At 62.0% G+C, this 25068-nt stretch overlaps 3 protein-coding genes across 14 annotated transcripts; 1 reads left to right on the forward strand and 2 right to left on the reverse strand.

Annotated features, from left to right (window-relative positions):
• Positions 1–857: 857 nt before the first annotated feature.
• SLC4A2 (solute carrier family 4 member 2) lies at positions 858–17158 on the forward strand. 2 transcript variants are annotated; one of them, XM_081243441.1, is made up of 23 exons: positions 858–1034; positions 3300–3413; positions 5131–5296; positions 5456–5697; positions 5778–5896; positions 7423–7655; positions 7755–7897; positions 9327–9507; positions 10831–10966; positions 11083–11248; positions 11394–11508; positions 11637–11821; positions 11953–12178; positions 12331–12546; positions 12629–12777; positions 12916–13110; positions 14669–14929; positions 15043–15132; positions 15334–15500; positions 15843–16096; positions 16194–16484; positions 16645–16818; positions 16921–17158. In XM_081243441.1, exons 2-23 carry the CDS (start codon positions 3363–3365, stop codon positions 16950–16952), a joined length of 3792 nt encoding a protein of 1263 aa, XP_081099567.1. In that variant the 5' UTR covers positions 858–1034; positions 3300–3362; the 3' UTR covers positions 16953–17158. The 2 variants fall into 2 exon arrangements, with proteins under 2 accessions (XP_081099567.1, XP_081099568.1); XM_081243442.1 differs by having other exon boundaries at positions 859–1034; positions 16194–16363.
• Positions 17159–17294: 136 nt separating this feature from the next.
• On the reverse strand, positions 17295–21964 carry FASTK (Fas activated serine/threonine kinase). Of its 9 annotated transcripts, none has more exons than XM_081243569.1 (11): positions 21506–21711; positions 21091–21246; positions 20543–20965; positions 19866–20045; positions 19607–19746; positions 18567–18780; positions 18306–18465; positions 17998–18089; positions 17791–17905; positions 17599–17732; positions 17295–17506 (listed from the first exon to the last, which is right to left on the reverse strand). In XM_081243569.1, the coding sequence occupies exons 2-11, from the start codon at positions 21218–21220 to the stop codon at positions 17409–17411; spliced, it is 1686 nt and encodes a 561-aa protein (XP_081099695.1). In that variant the 5' UTR covers positions 21221–21246; positions 21506–21711; the 3' UTR covers positions 17295–17408. The 9 variants fall into 9 exon arrangements, 6 of the variants coding, with proteins under 6 accessions (XP_081099695.1, XP_081099696.1, XP_081099698.1 ...); XM_081243570.1 differs by having other exon boundaries at positions 17599–17713; positions 21506–21710; XM_081243572.1 differs by lacking the exons at positions 21091–21246; positions 21506–21711 and adding an exon at positions 21757–21964 and having other exon boundaries at positions 17599–17713.
• A 288-nt stretch (positions 21965–22252) lies between these two features.
• TMUB1 (transmembrane and ubiquitin like domain containing 1) lies at positions 22253–24734 on the reverse strand. 3 transcript variants are annotated; one of them, XM_081244389.1, is made up of 3 exons: positions 24644–24734; positions 23310–23728; positions 22253–23012 (listed from the first exon to the last, which is right to left on the reverse strand). In XM_081244389.1, the coding sequence occupies exons 2-3, from the start codon at positions 23696–23698 to the stop codon at positions 22661–22663; spliced, it is 741 nt and encodes a 246-aa protein (XP_081100515.1). In that variant the 5' UTR covers positions 23699–23728; positions 24644–24734; the 3' UTR covers positions 22253–22660. The 3 variants fall into 3 exon arrangements, with proteins under 3 accessions (XP_081100515.1, XP_081100516.1, XP_081100517.1); XM_081244390.1 differs by lacking the exon at positions 24644–24734 and adding an exon at positions 24395–24469; XM_081244391.1 differs by lacking the exon at positions 24644–24734 and adding an exon at positions 24082–24360.
• Between the last annotated feature and the right edge of the window lie 334 nt (positions 24735–25068).

Raw genomic sequence — 25068 nt, forward strand, 5'->3', positions numbered from 1 at the left:
TCTCTGTCTCATGACTGCATTCTTGAGGGATGTGAACTGGATGATAACTGCCCCAAACAGCACTCCTCAGCGCCGGAACCAAAGTTGGTGCTAAATATTTGTTAATTAACTCGTTTATATCTGAACGTTTTCTGCATACACATTGCAGTGCTTCAGCCGGTGGCAGACTAAAGAAGCAAAACATATTTCTTATCTGGAGCAAGTTATAATTTATTAGAAAACCAGAAGTACACACAGAGATCTTTAAATGACAGGTGATGACTATGAATAGGGTTCGAGAAGGGAGGTCACCGCAGGGAATCTCTCCGAGGCAGAATTTCCCCGGTTCGTAAAGTCTAAGTCAGTTCAGGGTAATGGGCATCCATCCCCGCCATCACCCCTCTCGCGCTCCCCCTCCACCACCACCCCCCGCCCCGCCTCCCGTCCCTGTCCTCCGGGCAAAGACAGGGGCTTTCTTGGAGGCACTGGGGAAACTGCAGGTGGGAGGCGGGGGACACCCGCGGCCGCGAGAGAATCTTGACCCCGATGCATTTATATTTCAACTTCCTCCGCCTCGAATTTTCTGATCATCTTTGTGCCTCCTTTTTCCTGCCTGGGATCCCCAGCATGAGGCGGGAGCCTTTCCGCCCAAAGGTGCCTAATGCGGCCAAGAGACGACGTCCCCGGGACGCCCGTGCGGGGAAGCCCGGGGCGGCAACCTCGCTGGGCCGCGCCGAGGGACAGCCGGGGCGGCCTCCTCGGCGCTGGGCTCCCAGTGCCGTGCTGTGCCTGGGAGCGCGCCTCCGCCCCCGGGTCTCGGCCCCCACTCCGCGCCTCCCAACCCGCTGCGGCGGGGCCGCGCACGGTGCGCCAGGGGGCGCGCACGCAGAGGGCTGGCCTGCCTGTGGCGCGGGGGAAAGTTGAGTTGGGAGAAGTTGGGAGCGACGGGGGCGCGCCCCAAGGTGGGCACGGGGGAGTCGTCGGGAGCGCGCGAGGGCTCCAGAGAAGGGGGAGAGACCCCGAGACCCCTGCAGCACGAAGTCCAGAGGAAGCGGGTAAGCGGAGAGGTGGCGGAGGGGGAGGGCCAGGGCCGCGGAGGGAGGAAGGGAGGGGAAAGGAAAGGGGGGAACTCGGCACTCGGAGCTGGGAGGGAGTGGAAGTGCAGGAAAGGGCGGAGACAGGGGCGCGGGGAAGCGAGGTCTTGGGGAGAAGGATGGGGAGGCGAGAGGAGTGATTGCTGGTAGGAAGCGGGATCCAGGGTCCGCTTCTTAGAGTTCCCTAAAGCAAGGGTGCCGCGCCCCCTGCCACCAGGAGGGGGTACTCTCTGGGAGGCTCCGCCGGCCCTCCCGACTCCTGGGCGGACTCCAAGACGACACCCCTCCCCTTTGGTCCCCTACTCTATCCTTCATGCCCGTCCGGGGTGCCCTGCCCAGGAGTTGCCCCAAGCCTCTGCCCCCGATTTCGGGGTTGGGAGGCGGAGCCGGGAAGGGGTTGGCGGGTCAGGTCAGGACAAGGGGTCAGACAGAAGAGGGAGCAGCTGGGTGGGGATGGGAAAGGCGAGCGCGGAGAGTTCGACCTAGCTCCTGGGGGGCTGGCTTGTCTGGGTGGGGAGCTCTGTGCTGGGTGTGGGGGGCGGCGCCGCCTGAAATCCAGGGTCCACTTTTCCCTCCTCCCTTCGCTCCCCACTCCCGCCAGGCCCACATCGAAGAGCTGTGGAATGTGCGAATTCACTTGGGGGGTGGTTAATGCCCCCCAAGGGGGTCCGGAGTGCTAATCCCTTGGGCAGGGGAGAGTTGCTAATCCTCCGGGCCGGTCGGGGCTGGTCCCCGGAATGTGCCCCCAGCCCGGATTATCGGCATCGATGCTCTGGACAGAGGCTGCTTTGTGTTCTGGGATGGTGGGGGCGGGGGCGGAGGGGGGGGCGGAGGTAAAGGGAGGAGGGGAGGATGGAGGAGCACACTGAGGGCACAGCCCGGAGCGGGGAGTGTGGCGCCGGCAGGTGCCGGCACTCCTTCCCAGACCGGGTTTCCTCCCCCAGCACCCCTCTCCCCCGCACCAGACTTGCCCTGGCGGAGGGCCTGCTAGGGGGAGGTGAAGAGGGCAGTCAGCTGAGTTGGAAGGCCGGCCAGGAATGTGTCGCTCCAGGCTCCCCACCCTGGACTGACCCCCAGACCTACATTGTTTGACCCTGCACTGACCTGTCTTACCCCCGAATTGGCCCTAAATCCGGTAACCCTGACCCCCCAGTGACACACTGGGGAGCTTCGGTACTTTTGCCGTCGCAGAGCCTTGGGTGTCCCCAGCACCGCCCCCACTAGGAATAGGTTCCCCAGTTGGCACTGGTCAGGTTCCCTAACCGCAGCTCTTTTGCTGCCCTCGCCCCCCGCCCCCCCGCACGGTGTCCTCCCCAGACACCCCTACAGTCACGGTCAGGAGGGCGTCAGCCCTGCCACTCAGATTTTCCTGGCCCCAGGCTTGGGGAGGGGAGGGATCGGGACTGCTCCTGAGGGCAGAACCTCAGAGTTTCTGTGCCCACCCTCCTTCTGGTCGTCACGTGCCCCTCCCCCATTATAAAGCCGTGCCCGGCCTGTGCCTGCCAGCCTCCCTTCCTCCCTCCCACTGAGTGAGTGGAGTTGGGCTCCTGCCCCTCCCCCAGGGAGCCTCCCCCCCACACACTTCGGGGCTGGGCTTTTTTCAGAGGAGGGGGCACATGAACAGCCCCCTTGCTTGCTGTTTGGGGCTCTCTCCAGAGCTCTCTTTCTCCCTTCCTTCATCCTCCCGTCGTCTCTGCCTCAAGGGGTGTCTCACTCCCCCCAGCACAGCCCTCTCTGGTCTCAGCCCGTCTCAGCGTGCCGTGCCACCGCTGGGCCACCGCTCCCACCGCTCCCGTTTCTGGCTCGGCCTTTCCTCCCTGCTTCCTCTGTCTCCCCTCCCTGATCTCCGCTGCTTTCTCTCCGGGTCTGGGCCTTGACTCCTGTCTGCCTTTTCTTTCCCCCAGCATCTCTCACCCCCGGCTCTCTCCCCCTCACTCCTTGGCCCTCTGTGGCCTCCTGTGCCTCAGTCCTTGCCTCTGTCTCTCTTTGTTCCTCTCTTTTCTTCCCATAAATAACTCTCTTTGCTCCCCCCACCCTCCAAGGGCCACTCTAAGGCCTTTCATAGTCTGGGAGGATCCTGTGCAACCAGGAGACCCCTCGTTGGCCAGCGGGCTTCCGTGAAGCCCCCGTGCCCTGCCCTCCCCTGGCTGTGCAATGTTGGGGTGCCCCTGCAGGCCTGGCACCTCTCTCATGCAGTGATTGCTCCTCCCCCGCCCCCACCCCCAGGTTATGCCGCCGCCTTGTTGCCCTGAAAGCCGCAGCTACAGCGAGAAGGGCTAGGACTTGGCCATGAGCAGCGCCCCCGGGCGCCCCGCCTCGGGCGCAGATTCCTTCCGCACTGTGAGTACTGCCCGCTGCTCCCCTGTCCCTCTCCACCATCACCCCTGGGGCTCTGGCCAGGGTTCGGGTCTGTGTCAAACAGGGGCGTGTGTGTCCGGAGAGGCCTGGGAGGGGAGCCTGTGAGGGACTTGGGAGGGGCACCGCCATCCCCGCTCCGGGCCTTGCGTGGGGCACTGGGTCTAGGACAGGTATCCCCCAGGTTGGGGGGTGGGTGTCAGACAGCTTCTGGTCCTAGGGAGGGAGTTGAGGCTCTGTGTCCTGAAGACCCGGGTTGTTTAGCCTCAGCAAGAGAGGAACTTAGGGAAGCCTGGGTCTCTAAGCCAGCGACCCCCCCCCCACACACACACTGGGTCTTAGAGGCGGTGCCAGTCTGCTGCAAGGTAGCTCTGGGCAGACCGCTGCACCCCGGCCCCACGTGCCACTCAGCCCCGCCCCTCCTGGCCCCCACGTGGCCACCGCCCCTCGTGTCTCCCTCCCCATCTTCCTGGGAAGGCTAATGATTAACCCCAGTGCCATAATCAGCCCGTTATTGGTCACCTTGGCCCAGCGGGGCACGTGACCAGGAAGAGGCGCCGGCTGGTCCCCTCCCCCCCGCCCTCCCGAGTTCACCCCTGCCGGCCATGGACTTCCTCCTGCAGCCTCAGGTGCAAGGGGTTCTTGACCCTCCTCCCCCCACCCCGGGCTAGCCCGCGTGCTAATTCTGGTGAGAGTGAGGCCCAGGGCCCGGGGGAGCCGGGCTAGAGCTGTGGAGGTGGGCTGGGGAGAAGCAGATTCCTCACCCCTGCGTCTTCTCCTGCCCAGTGTCCCTGCCACCCCCAGCTGCTCGCGACCCCTCCTCCGGGACTCTCCAAGGCCCGCCCTTCTTCCCAGCCTACCTCCCCCTTGCGCTTCCTTGCTCTGGTACCCCTGCCCTTGGAGATGTCGATGCCCTTCAAGTCCAGAAGCTCTTGAGCAAATATTTAGCGGTGCCTGGGGGGAGGGGGGAGGGGTGGGGGGGCTGGACCAAGGCCGTGGGCTGGGCGGCCGGCTGCTCAGCTAGGCTGAGCTCTCCAAAGCGCCACACCGCCACCACCACCACCACCACCACCACCACCACCACCACCACCACCGCAGTCCCGCCGCTCCTGCAGTATGACTCAGGTGGGGGGAGTGAGGGTGGAGGCAGGGTGGGGGCAGGGCGGGGCCCCGCAGCGGCTGAGGCCCCGGGCTCCGGACTCAGTGCGGGTGGGCTGCCCCTGCTGCCAGCGGGGACCTCTCCTCACAAGGTGAAGCGCTGCATCCCTGTCCAGGAGCTGGGCTCTAGTTTGATTCAGACCAAGCCCGGGTCAGTTAGCTCAGGCGCCTGCAGAAGTTACTTTTCAGGCTCAGCGGCCGTCCCCCAGCGCAGGGGCTGCGTTCACTATCAGCCATGTGAACGTCCCAGATCACACACCCGACCTTGACCTGCAGGCTGGACACACAGGGTTTCTGCTGAGGCTTCCAGGGCAGACACTTTCCCCCTGCCCTAGAACTGACTGGAATGCGCCCAGCCAGGGTCCTGAGAGCCCGGAACCCAGGGGACGGGCTGCTGGGCGGTGGGTGCTGAGTCCCGAGTCCCTGGCACTCAAGGGGAGGGCAGCCGGGGGCGGGGGGGTACTGGACTCTGCCGCTAGGCGGGGTGGGGTTTCGAGGAACGACTCCCGTGCGTGCGTGCGTTCTCACCGCCCCTTCTCCACAGCCAGAGCCGGAGAGCCTGGGCCCTGTGACGCCTGGCTTCCCTGAGCAGGAGGAGGATGAACTTCACCGCACCCTGGGCGTGGAGCGGTTTGAGGAGATCCTACAGGAGGCTGGGTCCCGAGGAGGGGAGGAGCCCGGCCGAAGCTATGGGGAGGCAGACTTTGAATGTGAGGGGGCTCGGGGAGGCGGGGCGAGCGGGGGGCAGGGGTGCTCTGGCTGCCAGGATGGAGCCAGGATGGAGCCGGGGGCCTAGGGGTGGTGCTGGGGGCCGGCCAGCTGAGCGGGGAGCCGTGCCCACCGGCAGCCAAGCGCCCTCCTCCCTGCAGACCACCGGCAGTCCTCCCACCACATCCACCACCCGCTGTCCACCCACCTGCCTCCTGATGCCAGGCGCCGAAAGGTACCCCAGGGCCCAGGACGGAAGCCGCGCAGGCGCCCTGGAGCCTCCCCGACCGGGGAGACCCCCACCATCGAGGAGGGCGAGGAAGAGGAGGAAGAGGCCAGTGAGGCCGAGGGGGCCAGGGCACTCACCCAGCCGTCCCCTGCGTCCACACCCTCTTCCGTGCAGGTGAGCGGGGGCAGGGCTCCTGGGGATGTCTGCAGTACCCCTGGCCTGGCCTCACCTGCTCACACGGGTCCCTGTTCTAGTTCTTTCTCCAGGAGGATGAAGGTGCGGACCGGAAGGCGGAAACGACCAGTCCGTCTCCCCCTCCAATGCTGCCCCACCACGAGGCAGCTCCCCAGGCCGCCAAAGGGGCCCAGACTGGGTAAGTGTCCCCAGATAGGGACCTCCCGTGCCGGCACCAGCGAGTTGAGGTGGGGAGAAAAGCAAGAGCCTTGAGGTCCCCAGACAGGTTCAGAAATCCCAGTCCTGCCGCTGCGATTTGACTTTGGACAAGTCACAGTGTCTCTGAGCCTGTTTTCCCATCTATAAACCAGGAATAATAGAAGCGTGGTATGAACGGAAGTTTAAGTGTGGGTCAGCCTGGCACGGAAGAGATGTGTGGTCTAAGCCGTCTCCTCCCACCCCCTGCCATCCCCCCGCCCGTGGCTTCAGGTGGAGCAGCATCAAACACCGGATCGGGGACTGGACGGGTGACCTCCAGGCACCCCCTGGGACCCCAAGGGTGTGAGAGGAATAGGAGACCCCCTCTCACTCTTGGGGAGCTAGCTGCCAGTCCACCCTGGTCGTGGTCCCGTGAAATGGTATCAGAACAAGTTACTGTGCCAGACGACCTGGTTCAGGGGTAGTGTCGGTACCAGTAGGTGATTGGAGTTTGGGGTTGTTGAACAGAGAAGGCTTCTTGGAAGAAATCACTTTGAACTAGGCCTCAAGGTCACTACTGCCACCTCCCTGTTGGTTTCTGGGTGCCAGGCAGTGCGAAGGACCCGGGGAAGTGAAGGGCCAATTGCCCCTCCAGGGAGGCACAGACTCGCTGGGGAGATAGGACAGTGTGGACGGAGCTGGGTCCGCGTTGGCCGTCTGCGCTGGGGGCGCAGGCCTGCAGGTGGCCGGACGGCCAGCAGGAGGTGGCGGAGCCCCAGAGAGAGCACGGCGTTGCGCTGGAAAAGGGGGTCAGATTCGTGGGCAGGGGTGCAGGCAGAAGCGAGGGCACGGAAGGTAGGTGGAGGTGGAGAGAGCCTGGCCGAGGGGGGACTGGTCATGGGCAGGGGATGGGGGCTTGGAGCTGTGGGAGGTGAGATGCCGGGAGAACGGTGTGGAAAGGTGCGGCAGGGACAGGGACCCACTGGCAGTGGCAGAGAGAGAGGAGGCATTGCAGCTTGGGGGACAGGAGCAGAAGCTGGAATCTGTAAGGGACAGGGGTTCATATCCTCCTTATGACTGTTGGGCAGGATGGGGTGTCTACAGTTTCAAAGGCCCATTTCCAGGTACTTTACTCCATCTGGTTAGAAACACGGGACGCTGTGAACCTCGAGTCCATTGTTAGGGGTGTGCCTGGGAGGGGAAGCAGGTCCCACTCTGGGTACTTTTCCGGACTTCACTCTCCCCACACCTGGGAAGGCTGCCCTCAGCTCCATTTTTCTGCTGAGCTGATGTTCCGGGTGGCTTGTGTGATTGCTTGGGTGGCACAGCCAGTAAATGGTTGAGCCGGATTTAGATGCGGCAGTCTGCTTCCAGAATCCTCACTCTTTCATATCCACACCTACCGAGAGTGGGCAGCGAGGAGGGGTGAGGTCCAGTGGGGTCCCCTTCCTGGGCCCCTCCTGTGTGGCTCCCGGCCGAGGGGGAGGGGCCAGCGTTCTCAGGCTCACGGCTGCTTTGTCTCTCCAGAGCCCTGGTGGAAGAGGTGGCGGCAGTGGCCAGTGTCACAGCGGGAGGTGATGACGGGGGTGCCTCTGGGCGCCCCCCGGCCAAAGCGCAGCCTGGGCACCGCAGCTACAATCTGCAGGAGAGGAGACGCATCGGCAGCATGACTGGGGCTGAGCAGGCACTGCTGCCCCGGGTCCCGACGGACGAGAGCGAGGCCCAGACGCTGGCCACGGCCGACCTAGATCTCATGAAGAGTGAGTGCTGGGCCTGGGCCAAGCCCGGAGCTGCTGGGAACGAGGGTGGGGGTAAGAGGAAGGGGCGCTTGACCCTGTCCCTCCACCCCCCGCCCACAGGTCACCGGTTTGAGGACGTTCCTGGGGTACGGCGACATTTGGTGCGGAAGAATGCCAAAGCGTCTGTGCAGAGTGGCCGGGAAGGGCGAGAGCCTGGCCCCACCCCTCGGGCTCGGCCCCGGGCCCCCCACAAGCCCCACGAGGTAATTTCTCCACTTCACGGTCTTCCAGCATCTCCCCATCTGTCTTCTCACCACAGCCCCCGCCCCTTCTCGGACCTGCGGTCATCTCCAGCACCAGGGTTGTCATGTATGGTTTTGAAGGTTGTACACTGGACAAGAGTGCAATATACACATCTTCGAACAGTGTTGATTTTTTTTTTAATTGAAATATAGTTGATACACAATATCATGTTAGCCTCAGGTGTACAACATAACGATTCAACATTTAAACATATTACCAAATGTGTACTAGGGTAAGTCTAGTAGCCGTCTGTCCCCAGACAGTTATTACGGTATTACCTGCTGTTGCTGGTGTGGGCCTTACAGTTCTGGCTCACGTCTTAGACAGGTCGGCTTCCCTTTCATGCCCGTTTTCTGGCAGCTGGCAGCGAGGTGTTTGAGGACCGTTTGGGCCAGAGGCAGCTCCGTGGAGCAGCGCGTTTCATTTTTCAGAATCCAGTCACCTCTGTGCTCATCCAGTCCTCCCATAACCTGTGAGGATGTTGGCCGAGGCGGCACATCAGCCATAAATCAGGGGCAGTGACTGGTCAAGGCCACTCAAGTTACTTGGCGACGTTGCCCACCTTAGACTCTAGGGCTCTGGCCCTGAACCCTGACCCTTCCAGTGGATTTTTTTGGTTACCTTTTTATTGCGGTCGAACAGACACAGTAAAGCACACTCGGGTTAAGCATACAGCTCTGTGACACTTTGCACGTGTAAATACCTGGCCAACCCTACCTAGATATAGGACATTTCCCACACTCAGGAAGTTCCTTCAGGCCTCTGCCTAGTCACCACCCTCAGAGGTGACCGCTCTGTGGTCACTCTCAATTAGTTTTGCCAGTTCTTGAATGCATATAAATGAATCCTACAGAATTCCAATGTAGGACTTCCCTGGTGGCCCAGTGGTTAATACTCCTCACTTCCCATGGGTTCGATCCCTGGGCAGGGAAGTTCCACATGCTGCGTGGCGAGGCCAAAAAAAATTCCTCTGTGTGTGTGTGTGTGTGCAGTGACCATTCATCAGACAGTTACTAAGAGTCATATACTGTGCTAAATGTTTTGTATACTTTTTCTTTTAGGCCTCATTAGAGCCCTTTTATTATTATTATTATTGTAGTACAGTTGATTTACAATGTTGTGTTAATTTCAGGTGTACAGCAAAGTGATTCAGTTATACGTACATATATATCTCTTTTTTTCAGATTCTTTTCCCTCATAGGTTATTATAAAATATTGAGTATAGATCCCTGTGCTATACACTAGTAATGGGGGTGGTATTACTCCCATTTTACAGATGAGGGCCAGTCTGCGATGGGTTAATAACTCGCCCCGGCTCCATGCCTGTGCCCTCCATCAGGCTCTGTGCCTGTGCCCCCATCTTGCCACGCCCTCTCATCTCACCCCAAGGTGTTTGTGGAACTGAATGAGCTGCTGCTGGACAAAAACCAGGAGCCTCAGTGGCGGGAGACGGCGCGCTGGATCAAATTCGAGGAGGATGTGGAGGAAGAGACGGAGCGCTGGGGGAAGCCCCACGTGGCCTCCCTCTCATTCCGCAGCCTCCTGGAGCTGCGCCGCACCCTGGCCCACGGTAACCCACACCCCACGCCCTGCCCGTCATTGCCCCAGGAGTTCCCTTCGCCCGCCGCGCCCGTTCTCTGAGGACCACGTGGTCCCACATTTGTCTTGAGCAACAGGGTGTGTAATGTCACCAGAGCCCAGGAGGGAGCATCTCCTGTCACGATATCACCTCTCGCGATGCCTGCCATTCCTCGGGCTCTGTCATTGGGTGACTGCAGGGCAGGACTGACCCTCTTCTCTTGTCTGGCATCTTCAGCAAGCAGCTTCTCTAAGTGATATTTTCAGATAACGGAAGCTGGTATGTTTTGGATGCTACAATGTTGTCAAACAGTTTTGGTGGAACGCTTTCTGAAATTCTAGAGATTCTGGGGCATGTGACCTAACCTGTAGTAGGGCTGTGTAAACTTGACTGCACGAGCACGGATGCAGGATTCGCGAGCTCTGTGTCTGATGTTCTGCTGTTTGCTTGTTTCCTCCTTCCTGTTGGGGAATCGCTCCCAGTTGCCGTCAGCAGGCCTGCTTCTAAGCAGCTGAGGACTCAGAAACCTGTCACAATTATTTCCAAACTAGCAGAAACTAACTAGGCTCTGAGTGAGGCTTGAGGGCTTGGGGTAAGGTGCCAAAGTGCGGGTGCTTTATCGCCGGGCTTTGCGATCTCGGTTTTGGCTGCTCGGGGGGCCTTCGGTTCTGTTTGTTCTTTAGTTCTGTGTTCCTGTGAGTTGACCTTGGCGGAAAAATGACCTGGTGGCTTTTGAAAGGACCTTCATTTCTATATGAAATGGCAACTCAGAGCAGTGACGGGGTGGAGAGATCTAGAAACTGTCCTTGAGCAGCTAGCTGCTGGACTTGGAGGGGGGCGTCTTCAGGTGGCTGGCTCCAAGGCTGCCACGGGGACGAGGCCGCAGACCGGCTGTGTCGTGCTCCAGAGGGCAGAACTGGGACCCTAGAGTGAAGTCAGAGGAGGCACTTGCTGGCAGTGAAGAGCAGTCTAGGCCGAGCGGGTGGCCCGGGGCACTTCCTGCTGCATACTTCCCGGAAGGGGCATCTGGGCAGGGCCCGGCCCCGGTAGCCTCTCTGATGGCTGGGGTTCCCTGGCCTCTGCTGAGCCCCACAGCATTCCTGCTGGGAGAGGAGGGTTGGAAGAAATGGGTCAGAGAGGCCGTGGAACTTGGGCCTCGGGCAGAGCTGGGCCCTGCTCACTGATTCCTGGGCTGGTGCTCTGACCCTGGGCCGCACTTATGTGGCTGCCCTCGCTCCCGCTCTCCCTCCCTCCCATCCCCGCCCTTGCGTCTTGCCTGGGGATGAGGACCCCTCCCGGTTGTCCTTATTCCAGGGGCTGTGCTCTTGGACCTGGACCAGCAGACCCTGCCTGGCGTGGCCCACCAGGTGGTTGAGCAGATGGTCATCTCTGACCAGATCAAGGCCGAGGACAGAGCCAACGTGCTGAGGGCCCTGCTGCTAAAGCACAGGTGAGGCACCGCCCGCCGCACCCTGCCCGCCCGTGCCCAGTGCCCACCTGTGCCCAGTGCCCGCGTGTGCCCAGCGCCGGCCGCCGGCCCTCACCTCCTGCCTGCTGCCCCACCAGCCACCCGAGTGACGAGAAGGACTTCTCCTTTCCCCGCAACATCTCGGCCGGCTCCCTGGGCTCCCTGCTGGGGCATCACCACGGCCAGGGGGCCGAGAGCGACCCCCACGTCACCGAGCCTCTCATTGGAGGTGTTCCCGAGACCCGGCTGGAGGTGGAGCGAGAGGTGAGGGGAGAAAGTGACCCTGCCTGGGTCAGGTCCGGCCACCACTGCGGCTGCGGGACCACCGAGCGAGTCGGGCGGGAATGGGGGGGGGCCGGGGGTGGGGGGTGGGGGGTGGCCAGGCTGAGCTGCTCTTCTGCATCCCCAGCGTGAGCTGCCTCCTGCAGCTCCTCCGGCTGGGATCACCCGCTCCAAGTCCAAGCATGAGCTGAAGCTTCTGGAGAAGATCCCTGAGAACGCCGAGGCTACGGTGGTCCTTGTGGGTATGTGAGGCGAGCTCGGGGGTGGGGGGCAGGGTGCGGGTGGCCAGGCCTGCCTCGGTGGCGCCCCCTGCGCTGGGGGCCGGGAGGCGGCCGGTGCTCCCGCGCCCATGCCGGCTGCACGCCCCCAGGCTGTGTGGAGTTCCTCTCCCGCCCCACCATGGCCTTCGTGCGGCTGCGGGAGGCAGCGGAGCTGGACGCGGTGCTGGAGGTGCCGGTGCCCGTGCGCTTCCTCTTCCTGCTGCTGGGCCCGAGCAGCGCCAACATGGACTACCACGAGATCGGCCGCTCCATCTCCACCCTCATGTCTGACAAGGTCAGCCGCCGCCCGGCCGGGCCCCGTGCCCCAGAGCCCGCTTGGGATGCCCCCACCCAGTCGCCCAGCCCGGCCCCAGGCCCCCCGGCCCTCGTCCCGTGTCCTCACTAGCCCCGGTCCCGCTCTGGCAGCAATTCCACGAGGCAGCCTACCTGGCAGATGAGCGGGAGGACCTGCTGGCGGCCATCAATGCCTTCCTGGACTGCAGCGTGGTGTTGCCACCCTCGGAGGTGCAGGGCGAGGAGCTGCTGCGGTCCGTCGCCCACTTCCAGCGCCAGATGCTCAAGAAGCGGGAGGAGCAGGGCCGGCTGCTGCCCCCGGGGGCCGGGCTGGAGCCCAAGTCAGCCCAGGATAAGGGTACGGGCCAGCGCAGGCCGGGGCCAGGTCTGGGCTGCCGGCAGGGGCCTGGGGGGTGAGGCTGGAGGGTGGGTGGCCTGTTGTAGGCGGAGGAGAGCGGGACGGCAGGAAGAGGGCTGTGACGGGCGCCCTGATGGAGGCCCGGGTTGCAGCGCTCCTGCAGATGGTAGAGGCGGCAGGTGCGGTGGAAGACGATCCCCTCCGGCGGACAGGCCGGCCTTTCGGGGGCTTGATCCGAGATGTACGGCGCCGCTATCCCCACTACCTGAGCGACTTCCGAGACGCGCTCGACCCCCAGTGCCTGGCCGCCGTCATCTTCATCTACTTCGCGGCCCTGTCTCCTGCCATCACCTTCGGGGGGCTTCTGGGTAAGGAGAGGCTTCAGGTCGTGGTGGGGAGCGCCCGGGCCCCCCTGGCCGCCAGCCCCTGAGCTGGCTCTTGCCGCCCTAGGAGAGAAGACGCATGACCTGATTGGAGTATCAGAGCTGATCATGTCCACGGCGATCCAGGGCGTGATCTTCTGCCTGCTGGGGGCCCAGCCGCTGCTGGTGATCGGCTTCTCGGGGCCCCTGCTGGTCTTCGAGGAAGCCTTCTTCTCGGTGAGGGGCCACGGGCTACCCGGGCTGGTTCTTCCTGCCCAGATCAGCTCCCCCTCCTCTTCCCCGAGCACTCCCACCCCCACCCCGACCCCGTTAGCCCGCCCCGGGCTCCGAATCTGACTGCCCACCCCGCCCCAGTTCTGCAGCAGCAACAACCTGGAGTACCTGGTGGGCCGCGTGTGGATTGGCTTCTGGCTGGTGCTGCTGGCCTTGCTCATGGTGGCCCTGGAGGGGAGCTTCCTGGTGCGCTTCGTCTCCCGCTTCACCCAGGAGATCTTCGCCTTCCTCATCTCCCTCATCTTCATCTACGAGACCTTCTACAAGCTGGTTAAGGTGGGTGGGCCTGACGGAACCTGGCCCAGGAGGGGCCAGGCTTTGGGACTGGAGGGAGCCGGGGGCGTCCTGCCCCTTTGTTCTGCCCCATGGAGCCACAGAACCTAGGCTGGTCCTTCCTCCCGCCCCGACCCCTTCCCCGCCCACCTCCCTCCCTGTCACCAACATATACACCAGAGCTTCAGATCAGTCTTAAAGACTCATGTGTTTTTTTTTTAACTTGTAAATACATTCTTGCAAAAGTAGTATACATGCTTCACAGCATATAAGATGTATATTTCACAGTATCTTCTGTGAAATAAATTTTCAAAAACTTAAGATGTGAAAAGGGGCATCCTTATGAGCTTACTCTGCAATTATTTCATTACCTGTGAGGCTGAACATCTAGGTGGATGACTCACATATCTTTAATAACGAAGGTAATATGTGCTTTTGTTTTTTGAATAACTTTATTTTTGGCCGCGTTGGGTCTTTGTTGCTGCGTGCGGGCTTTCTCTAGTTGCGGCGAGTGGGGGCTACTCTGCGTTGCGGTGCGCGGGCTTCTCATTGCAGTGGCTTCTCTTGTTGCGGAGCACAGGCTCTAGGCGTGCGGGCTTCAGTGGTGGTGGCTCGCAGGCTCTAGAGCACAGGCTCAGTAGTTGTGGTGCACGGGCTTAGTTGCTCTGCGGCATGTGAGATCTTCCTGGACCAGGGCTCGAACCCATGTCCCCTGCATTGGCAGGTGGATTCTTTTTTTAAAAAATAAATTTATTTATTTATTTGGCTGCATTGGGTCTTTGTTGCTGCGTGCGGGCTTTCTCTAGTTGCGGCGAGTGGGGGCTGTTCTTCGTTGTGTTGTGCGGGCTTCTCATTGCAGTGGCTTCTCTTGTTGCAGAGCACAGGCTCTAGGCGAATGGGCTCAGTAGTTGTGGCACATGGGCTTAGTTGCTCCACGACGTGGGATCTTCCTGGATCAGGGCTTGAACCTGTGTCCCCTGCACTGGCAGGCAGATTCTTAACCACTGTGCCACCAGGGAAGTCCCTGTGCTTTTGTTAAAGCGGCGAACAATCCAGAATGTCAAAGGGAAAGGCCCCCAAGATGACAGACAGGGTCACGGTCTGGGCATCAGACCCACGTCTGTGTCTGTGTCTGTGTCAGGATCAGAAGATGTGCCCCCAAGGCCCACCATGCTCCCTGTGTTGCTCCTCCAGGCCTGGCTGGAGCCTCGTTTGCAGCTGCTTTCCCGAATTAGATCAACCCCTCTCTTTTTTAAAAAAAATTTTTTGGCCACGCCGGGTGGCATGTGGGATCTTAGTTCCCTGACCAGGGATCAAACCCGCACACCCCCTGCATTGGAAGCTCAGTCTTAACCACTGGACCGCCAGGGAAGTCCCAGACCAGCCCCTCTCTTAATTCCTAGTTGTGCTCACATCTGGTCACCTCGGTCATTTTCTTAATCAAGACAAGCTCCTTGAGGGCAGGCCAGCCACCCCCAGCCCCACCTGTCCCGCTCAGCATATAGCTGAGTCCCGGATGTCTCACCAGTTAAGCTGATAGAATCCTTTGTCCTCTCCCCAGATCTTCCAGGAACACCCCCTCCACGGCTGTTCGGTCTCCAACAGCTCCGAGGCAGACAGTAGCGAGAACGCCACGTGGGCTGGGGCAGGAGAAGGAGCCACGCTGGGGCCGAGGAATGAGAGCTCAGCTGGGCCATCCAGGCAGGCGAGGCCCCGGGGCCAGCCCAACACCGCCCTGTTGTCGCTGGTGCTCATGGCTGGCACCTTCTTCATCGCCTTCTTCCTGCGCAAATTCAAGAACAGCCGGTTCTTCCCTGGCCGGGTGCGTGGGCTGGCAGGCCCGAGGGAGGCGAGATCTGGGGGCAGCAAGGGGGGCGACTCGGAGTCAGGGCTGGAGCGAGCTGTGGGGCCTCTGAGCATGGTGCTTGCCCACAGGTACGGCGAGTGATCGGGGACTTTGGGGTACCCATCGCGATCCTCATCATGGTGCTTGTGGATTACAGTATCGAGGACACCTATACCCAGGTACGGCAGAGCGCGCGCAGCAGTGAGGTGGTGCTGGGCTCTGGATGTTCCCCTCCGGGCCTCCATGTCCAGAGCTGCCTCTAAACTGGGCAGACACCAGGCCTTTCCCACAGCACGCCTTCAGCATCCACCCTGCCCAGTGCAGCTCAGGGCACTCCCTCCAAGGTTCACCCACCCCCGGCCCCACCCTCTGCCCCGCAGAAGCTGAGCGTGCCCAGCGGATTCTCAGTGACAGCCCCAGAGAAGCGGGGCTGGGTCATCAACCCCCTGGGGGAGCACAGCTCCTTCCCTGTGTGGATGATGGTTGCCAGCCTGCTGCCCGCCATCTTGGTCTTCATCCTTATCTTCATGGAGACACAGATCACCACGTGAGTGGTCCTGGCAGAGGCGGGGTGCTGTGCAGACAGGGACCACCTGCTGCGTGGAGGGGCTGGAGCCCCCGGCAGGCTGGCTGCTGGAGTTTACTTTGCAGGCAACAGAAAATCCCACTGACATTTGCTTGGATGGGCACAGGACAGGCTGGGAACTGTCCAGGAGGGTGGGGAGGGCCAGGTGGGACTCGGTTCCATGATGGAACCCTCGCCCTGACGGAAGAGTCAGGGACCATCAGGTTCCACAAACAGACGGAGATGACTGATGGGGCACCCTGGGAAGACGCAGCTGTCTGCCAGGCTGGGCCCGGGGCTCAGTGCGCGCCTGTCTCCGCCCAGGCTGATCATCTCCAAGAAGGAGCGCATGCTGCAGAAGGGCTCCGGCTTCCACCTGGACCTCCTGCTCATCGTGGCCATGGGTGGCATCTGTGCCCTCTTTGGCTTGCCCTGGTTGGCTGCTGCCACTGTCCGCTCCGTCACGCATGCCAACGCGCTTACTGTCATGAGCAAGGCTGTGGCGCCCGGGGACAAGCCCAAGATCCAGGAGGTCAAGGAGCAGCGGGTGACGGGGCTGCTGGTTGCCCTGCTTGTGGGTACGTTCCCCTCTTGCGCCCAGCCTTCCCATAGGGGTCTTGGGGCCACTGGGGTGGGGAGCCCTGGGGCCAGCTGTTCCTTCTCCTCCTCCCCCAGGCCTCTCCTTGGTCATCGGGGATCTGCTCCGGCAGATACCCCTGGCTGTGCTCTTCGGGATTTTCCTGTACATGGGAGTTACCTCCCTTAACGGGATCCAGTTCTATGAGCGGCTGCACCTGCTGCTCATGCCACCCAAACACCACCCAGACGTCACCTACGTCAAGAAGGTGAGACCCAGCCCGGAAGGGCCCCATGCCTCTGCCCCGTCCTGGTCTGTGTGGGTCACCCTCCAGCCCCCCATCTGCCCACTCTGGCCACCACCATTCAGCCTGTGCAGACCCGTCTCCGGTAAGCACCCGAGAAGGCGCTTCCGTCCCACCTCTGTGGAGGGGAGAGGGGTCACCGTCCTCTGGGTGTGGCAGGCCTGATGGCCCTCCGGGGACCAGGGCGCCCGGAGGCTGGGGAGAAGCCTGGGCTCACCTGTCCCGCCCTACGCCGCCCCACCCAGGTTCGGACCCTCCGTATGCACCTGTTCACGGCCCTGCAGCTGCTCTGCCTGGCCGTGCTCTGGGCCGTCATGTCCACGGCCGCCTCCCTGGCCTTCCCCTTCATCCTCATCCTCACGGTGCCGCTCCGCATGCTGGTGCTCACCCGCATCTTCACCGAGCGAGAGATGAAATGCGTAAGGCTTCTGCGCCCCCAGCCCCAGCCCCAGCACCCCCTCCTTGGCCTTGCCGAGGGGTCATGCTCAGCACCGACCTTCCCGACCCCGTCCCCACCACAGCTGGATGCGAACGAGGCGGAGCCGGTGTTTGATGAGCGGGAGGGTGTGGACGAGTACAACGAGATGCCCATGCCGGTGTAGCTGCTGCCCGGACGGACAGCCGAGGGACAGACGGACAGAGGGAACAGGGGCTGGGGGGTGCTCTCCCCGTCCTCCTCCCTCCTCCTTTTTATTTAAGTGAATAATTTAAAGTCCCCTTACCAGCCCCCCCGCAATAAAGTGCTTCGGTCCCCACCTATCCCCGGCCGCGTGTCTGTGTGTGTGGTGTGTGTGTAGTGTGTGGGGTGTGGGTGTGTGTGTGCGCGCGTGCCAGGTATGAATGGAAGAGAGATGGCGGAATCCAACCCGCTCTGCCCCAGAAACGACATGTGCGATGGGGAAGGAAAGGGACTTTAATGACAAATCAAAGCAGATGTCGCCAAAGTGCAAACTGTCCACCCCCCAATGGGGGGGCCATCCTGAACCCGTGTGCACGCCCTCACCCCCCTTCAGGCCCCCAGCGGAGGCCCAGGGCCTGGAGCTTCTGCCTCAGGTAGCTCTTGAGCTGGGGCAGGCCTCTCTGTGACTCCAGTTCCTCGAAGGGTAGCTGCAGGGGGAGAGGGCAGCAGGTCACTCCAGGGCCTGGCCGGCCGGGGCAGCGCTACTAGCTGAGTGTGTGAGTGCGGGGAGGGCTCTCACCGGCAGGAGCTGGTAGCCCATCAGGCCCAGATGCCGCTCCCGCAGGGCCCGTGAGCCCAGCAGCACTCTGCCATCCCGGCAGAAATGCCAGCGTTCCCGCAGCATCAGTACCACCCTGGAGGAGAAGTAAGCGACTGGCTCAGAGCTGCTGTCTGTGAAGGCAGGCAAGGCTCTCCCACCCTCTCCCCTTACCTTTGGGCAGGGTCACGGGTTGTGTAGGGACAGGACCGGGGAGGATACGGTAGGAAGGGGTCCTGGGTTCTCACGGGGAGCACAGCCCCAGAGCTGCTGACACAGAGCAGGAAGTCTGCAGGGCATGGAGAGAAAGAGCTGCTGGCCTTCAGCGGAGGCTCCGTGTCCTGGCGAGCCTGGCGAGCCGCTGGCCCACCCGCAGCTCACCTGTGCAGTAGCCTGGAGGCACGGTCAGGTCCTGCCGATACTTCTCCTCCCCCAGCAGCTGGCGCAGCCCCTCGGCTACTATGTCCTTGTGACTGGGGGAGAGGAACACCAGTATCAGGAAAGCCCCCAAGACACTCGTTCTAGCTCCCTCCTGCCTAGTTCCGTGGCCCTGGGAAATGCCTTTGCTGCTCCGCTCTTTCCGACTGCCTAGGGCGCAGCAGCGCACACAGTACACGGGCCCCCGGGTTTGCCTATCCCGTGCTTCTTGCGGGCCGCTCCCCTCCCCTCCCCAAAGCTGCCCCATCCACCTGTACTTGCAACGGGCACGGTCGGTGATGAGTGGCTGGGGGAAGATGGGCACTTGTTGCCTTCGGGGAAGGCGGGGACCCCGATATCCTGGGAGCTCCAGCTCCACGGCCGTGTCTAGCAGGGAGAGGTAGCGCCGCACAATCAGGGCATGAGGGGTGCCTGCAGGAAAGCAGGACAAGGCTTACAGGGTTGCAGATCCCCACCCTGCTTCCCCTGCCCACTGGCTCCCCGGGACCCAGCCAGCCCTCCAGTCTGCGCACCACTGATGTGGCTGATGAAACCTGGGGAAAAAACAAAGTGCAGGGCTCGGAAGGGCAGACACCGCAGCTGGCACAGTGACATCAAGATGTTGACAGTTGCCAGGGGGGCCACCCCTGCTTCCCGAGCCAGGATCCTCTCAAGGCAGGGCATAAACTGCTGTTCCAGAGGCAGGTAGTTCAGTCGCCCAAAGGGCAGGACCAACTTCTGTACCACCTGCGGAGCAAGAGCAGCCCATCACCTGGCGAGAAATGGTGAGAAATGGTTCTCCAGTGTTCTCTACAAGCCGGACCTCAGGGAGGCTTGGCCTGCAAGCTTACAGCATCACCATAAAGGCAGAGCAACCCCTCTACGTACACACCAGAAGCTCTACAGTGTAAGCACTGCTTGAGCTCCACGTGATTAGTCTTCAAACAAGCAGAGGAGACGTGGCTGCGGGCTCTGTCCCTGAAGACTCAGCAGAGTGGGATCAACCAAGCTAAGACAGGGGCTGAGTGTTAGGAGGGCTTCCCTGGTGGCACAGTGGTTGGGAATCTCCCTGCTAATGCAGGGGACATGGGTTCGAGCCCTGGTCTGGGAGGATCCCACATGCCGCGGAGCAACTAGGCCCGTGAGCCACAACTACTGAGCCTGCACGTCTGGAGCCTGTGCTCCGCAACAAGAGAGGCCGCCATAGTGAGAGGCCCGCGCACCGCGATGAAGAGTGGCCCCTGCTTGCCACAACTAGAGAAAGCCCTTGCACAGAAACAAAGACGCAACACAGCAAAAATAAACAATAAACTCCTACCCCCAACATCTTTTAAAAAAAAAAAGAAGAGTGTTTGGAGAAGTGCAGACAACCAGGCATACGTGCTGGGGAGGTGGACAAGCTAGCGAGGGTGTGAGCAAAGGTGGAACCCCACGGGAAAGAGTAGAGATCCTAACTGGGTTGTCTGCTGCAGACAGAAGCAGCCAATCAAGCTGGATGGGGCTTAGGCCTGCCAGGGTGTCTGAGGATGGGATGAGTAGGAGAGGAGCATGGGAAGGTGGGAGGTAATCCCACCTTGCTGTTGAGCTGGGCTTCCTGGGCCACCAGGAAGTGGGCAATGGCTTCCAGAAGCTGGGGCTCCCGCAACCGGTGGCGGGCCAAGTGCTGGGCCAGGAGCACCATCACGTGGGGCGTCAGTTCCTCTGGCCTGGCCTCTGCGAAGAACAGCTCATCACACCGGACCCTCAGGCCAGACCTCAACTAGATTCCACCAGACACCACCTGCCTCCGCCTCAGCTCCCCTCCTCTCATGAACCTTAACCCCCTCCAGCACCTGCCAGGCTGCGGATGAGGTGATGCTGTGGATGCCGCTGGAAACGGGGGCAGCTGAGAGCAGCTTCCAACCTTAGCCCAGCGCGAAGGACAGGCTGCAGAGGGGGAGGCGGCTTCGGAGGGAGGCGGAACCTTTGCTCCTGCTCCAGGGCACACACCAGGGGCCCATCTGATGGGAAGCCTGAGGAGGAGAGGGTCAGAGGAAGCAGTCCTAGCAACGGAGTTGCTCTGGTCTGTTCCAGTCCTGGAGTTTAGTTAATGAATCCCCAATCCTTCTCGTCTCTGTTTTCTGGGCTGGAAGGTTTGCTACAGAGCACGTGGAAACACTAGAGAAATGTGAGATACCACGTGAACTAAGGTATCAGAACAGTCTGTGGGGAAGGCCTCATACAAAGAAGGCAAGTGAGTTCTCAGCTCTTGCCCGTGGTAACAAATTGCAGGGGCTTCCTAGAGCGCTGTATTCGAAGGGACCTGGGGTGGCACCCTAGCTAAGCTGCAACACCTGCTGCTTGACTCGTGATGTCTTCCACGAATACAGGGGGAGCAGCAGCAAGTGTGGCGGCGTATGTGCCATTCCTGGCAAGCCCGAGAGGTGGGTTCTGTCAGCGATCTCGGGTCCTCTGCTGTTTCTCTGTTCTTCCGTTAACGCCCACCCACCCCCCCAGACACCGTCCTCACCAAGTAAGACTGCAAGGTGCAGACACACGTGGATGGTGTGAATGTCAAAGGAGGGGCAGTTTCGGATGATGAGCTGACTCAAGTCCTGAAGTGTGGCCTGCTCCACAGGAGGGGGTCGTGGCTGAGACCCCAAGAGCTGGCCCAGGCGACGAAGTGCCACAGGGTAGTGGTGGGCGCGCACCTTGGTGGGGTTCTGGCCCAGCCAGCGCAGCAGCTCCCCAGGGCTCCTCGCCTGTTCCAGAAGCCGCTGCAACCCCTGCACAGGGACTGCATGGGGGGCTCCTCCAGGAGGCCGGTCTCCCCATTTGCCGGGCCCCAGACAGTAGGGCTGTACTTGTGGGAGCAGCAGCAGGCCAGACAGCCGAGCACTGGAGGCCTGGGCAGAGAGCAGGACTCGAAGCATGGCGTTGGGTGATGGAGACCCTGAGGGGTGGCCCAGAAAAGGGGGTGAGGTATTCTCCAATGGTGAGAAAGACCCGCTATCTAGTCCTCACCTCGCTCCCCATCCAGTGGAGCCCGGGGTCTGAGCAGCCCGGACTCGTGCTCACCCTTCTCTGTGACCGTTCTGCTCCACTTCCCAACCCGCCCCTCTCTGCCTTCTTCCATCCTTTGAAACAGCACTCGTAATCCTTCAGTGTGCTCAGCGTAGGGGTATTTACAAGGCAATTCCACATGCATTATCCCCTTTCGTCCTCCTTACAGGCCTATGAGGAGGAAGGCAGGGCTGGCATTACCTCGATTTCACAGGTGGAGAAACCAAGGCCCAGAGAGGCGAGGGGGTTACGTTAAGCCCGAGGTCACGAATCTGGTTAGTGGTCGCGCCCAGCCTGGAGCCCAGCTCGCGCGACGGTGCGCCCTCCCGACCACCTCCCCCTCCCGCAGGAGGCGGCGGCGGCACGGAGGGTGGAGCGCGGGCTCCGCAGCCGGACGGTCCTGGGTTCCATGCTGGGTGCTCCCACTTACCAGCTGCGTGACCTTGGACAAGTGGCTTCGTCTCTCTGCCCAAGCCTCGCCCGTGAAACGAGAACGCAGGGCCCACCTTGGAGGGCGCCCGTGGAGCCCGAGGGCTCAGCTCTGCCGTGGCGCGGAGTCGGCGGTGTCAGGGCCCCCCCCCACGCCCACCCGGCCCGGGGATGCCAGGAGACCGTGGGCACGGTCGCCAACACCAACTCCCGCCGCCCTCCCGCAGCCCGCCCCGCAGGCACCACCCCTACATGGCTCCCCAGGCCCCGCGCAGGTCGCTCCCTCTGTCGGTCTCGAGGCCCGGGGGCCGAGCTCCCCCCGCGGCCTCCTCATCGGGGGGCCACCGAGTCCGCCATCTTCCCAGCAGCCCCCGGATCGCCACCCAGACGCCAACCGCAGCACAGTCCTCGGCCAGCAAAGACGTGGCTCCCGTCAGTCCCCGCGCGCCAGGTCGCCGCGCGCCCCGCCCCCTGCTTCCGGGAAGCTGCGCGCGCGGCGATGGGGCGGGGCAGGGGCGGGGCCAAAGGGCTAGTGGCTGAGGCTGGGATGAAAAGGTGACGGGGAGCCAGCGGCCGGGCTGGGTAGGCTGGGCAGAGCGAAGTGCCCGGTCGGCGCCCTTCATGCCTTGTCTCCCAGTGGGCAAGAGCTCCCCGGCCCCACACACGCAGACACACACCAAGAGTGAAAACTTCACAGTTATTTAATCTGCACATGTTCCAGAGAACCCCCTCCACCCCTCCCAGCTCCCCTTCTCCAGCCCCTCAGTCTTTGAGTCCCTTTGAGTCCCTAAATCAGCCCAAGGAGCTGTCAGGGACTAGAGGTGGCTGGATTCTCAGGCAGAACACTAAGAAGGGCCCAGGGGCGTGGCCCGGCTCTGCTCAGGGCCAAGGCAGCGACAGCAGCTGTCTGACCCGGAGGAGCCGACTGTTTGTGGGTGCTGAGGGCCAGCTGCCCCGGGGGGCGGCCCAGAGCCGTGGAGGTCACAGGGAGGGGCCTCCGCTGGCCCCTGGAATGCTCTGCGGCGCAGGGCTGGGCTCCAGGGTAGTGGAAAGAGGCAGGTCGGAGAGGCAGGCCTGGGCAGACAGCAACTCCCACCGTGTCGTGGGGAGCAAGGTCCGGAGGGGCTAGCAACACTGCCAAGAGCCCGTGGAGGCACTACGGGCGGTACATGGCAAAGGCCAGGAGACTGAGGAGCAGGGTGAAGCCGGCCAGACCCAGAGTGGCGGTCAGGGGAAAGAAGGGCCGGTACTGGATCTGGCAGTACCAGAGCAGCAGCAGCAGAAGCAGCAGCAGGGGTAGCAGCAGGCTGCCTACTTCCAGCCCGGAGGGGCCTGGCTCTGACCCCGGTGGGCACGGTGGGTGTGAGGGACCCACCCGAGTGGACACGTGGCAGTGGAGAACACAGTTGGGAGGGAGGTGAAGGCTGCCCAGGGTTTGGGTGTCGTCTCCTAACAGTTGCCCTTGGTAGATGAGTCGCACGTGCTGTTCCCGGCCAGGAAATTGGGTCCTGAGGAGAGAGGGACCTGGGTAATAGAGCAGGTCTCAGGCAATCCTGGCCCCTTGCCCGAAATAACTCTCCCACCCTCACCCCTGTCCTCCACCTACCACCCAAGTCAGGGCCTCTAAGGGGACCCCTCCTGCTTCAGGGGAACAATACGGTGTGTGATTTGGGGGCCTCAGTTCCCTCATCTATAAACGGAGGGATAAGTCTCAGATATTGATATCCTCAGTGGCCGTTCTAGGTCTGTGATCATTCCCACCCCACTCTTTAGCACTTTATTCCTGTCCTCTCTTCCCGGCTTACCTTTTCAGGGAGCCAATTGTGTCATGGGGCCAGGCCCTGGCCACCTGCTCTGAATCGTTGAGGAATTTCAGCCGAAGTACTAGGGGCTCCTGGGGGGAGTCTGGAGGTGGCGGTGTTGCTGGGAGCCCCACGCCAGGTTCTGGCTGTGCAGCCTGACCTCTGTGTCTCAGGCTGGGGGTCTCAGCTCCTGGGGCCTCCCCTCTGATGCTGTCGGTGACCGCCATGGCTTCGCTGGGCTGTGTCGGTGTTGGGGTCCCTGACGGCTGGGGCAGTGGATCAGCGCCCTCGGCAGTGTGTGTTGAGACCCAGGCGAGAGCCAGCACCAGAAGGCAGGCAAGCACCGCGAAAAGGATGGTCACCTCATCACCCACCCCTTCGATCAGGGCCATGGCACCTGCCTTGCCCGCTGCGCTACCGAGCTGGAGAGGCACAAAGAACCCATAAGGGGCTGGCTCACCCGCCAAGATCCCTCTGAACTTCGGGGGGGCTCCTGACCCCACCCCACCACAACTCTCCCACAGTCCTCAGACCTCTGCCTGCATACCCGAGCGCCACCGTGGGACACGGACAGCTCTGACACCCAGTTACCCCAAACTTGCCCCACGTACCCCTTCCCATCACCAAATCCCAAGTCCTAATTTTTTGTAACCTGAGATCAGGTCTTCAACCAGCTGCCCAATTCACCCAAACCCTATTCCGAGGTCAGGGCCTTGACCTTCTAAGCGACTCTCCCCTAAATTCAACCTGCACCAAACTTCACCCCAAAGCTTACCTATTCTTCCCGTCTAGGTCATCCCAAAGTTTATCTACTCCTTCGTCTATTTCACCCAAAGCTTATCTACTCTTCCGTCGCTAAAGTTTCTCCAAGGGGGAAGAAAAAGGTCTCTACACACACACACACACACACACACACACACACACACACCGCCCGGTTACCATTTACCCAAACCCCGACCCGCGGCACGGGACCGCTTCCCAAGGCTTCCCCACGCCAAAAGTCAAATTGCGCCCTTTGGCAAACTGGAACCTCCGAGGGCTGCCACCCCCCACCCAACTCGGCCCCTCCTGGTGCACTCAAACCCCACCCCGAGGCGGCCCGACCCCGCGCCTCCTCTAGAAGCCTCTCCAAACTCAGCCTGCTGCAGGACCACAGATCTCGGCCGGGAATCCGAGACTTCGCCCTCCCCACCCTGATCCTCTATCACCCCTCCCATCTTCCCGCCCCCCACACCCATCCCCGAGTGGCGGGAGGGCGAGGGCGATCCCGGGGCGGGGCGAGCGGGGGCCAGCTGAGGTGGCGGCGGGGTGGGTACGGTCAAGGCGCAGGGACTCACCGCCTAGCTCCGCCAGCTCCATAGCGGACCCTCGGGCACTTCCGGGCGGGAGGTGGCGAGGTCGCAGACACCTGAAGGCACCCCCGCCTTCCCCGCTGCCGCTGCGCCGCCGCCGCAGCCCGGAGCATTGTGGGTCTTGTAGTCCGGCGCGGTGAGCAGTCCCCGCCCTCCGCCCTGCGGACCCACGTGCGGGGCTCGGCTACCTGATCTCGGTGCCCGCAAATCGCTGAGGGGCTGGTGGGGGCGTGTTTTGGGGGTTGTTCCAGCCCGCAGAGGTTTGGGCGGCAGCAGCATCCTCCCCCTCCCCCTCGGGCAGCCAGGGCATGTATCACTCCAGAAACTAACGTCAGCTGGAGCGTGTCAGAGCACCGGTGTTTCTCGAGATTTAGCCTTTGGGGAGTTCAGGTGGACCCTACCCCGGCCTA

This window comes from Mesoplodon bidens, assembly GCF_964165515.1.
Source record: "Mesoplodon bidens genome assembly, chromosome: 9".
Taxonomy (NCBI): domain Eukaryota; kingdom Metazoa; phylum Chordata; class Mammalia; order Artiodactyla; family Ziphiidae; genus Mesoplodon; species Mesoplodon bidens.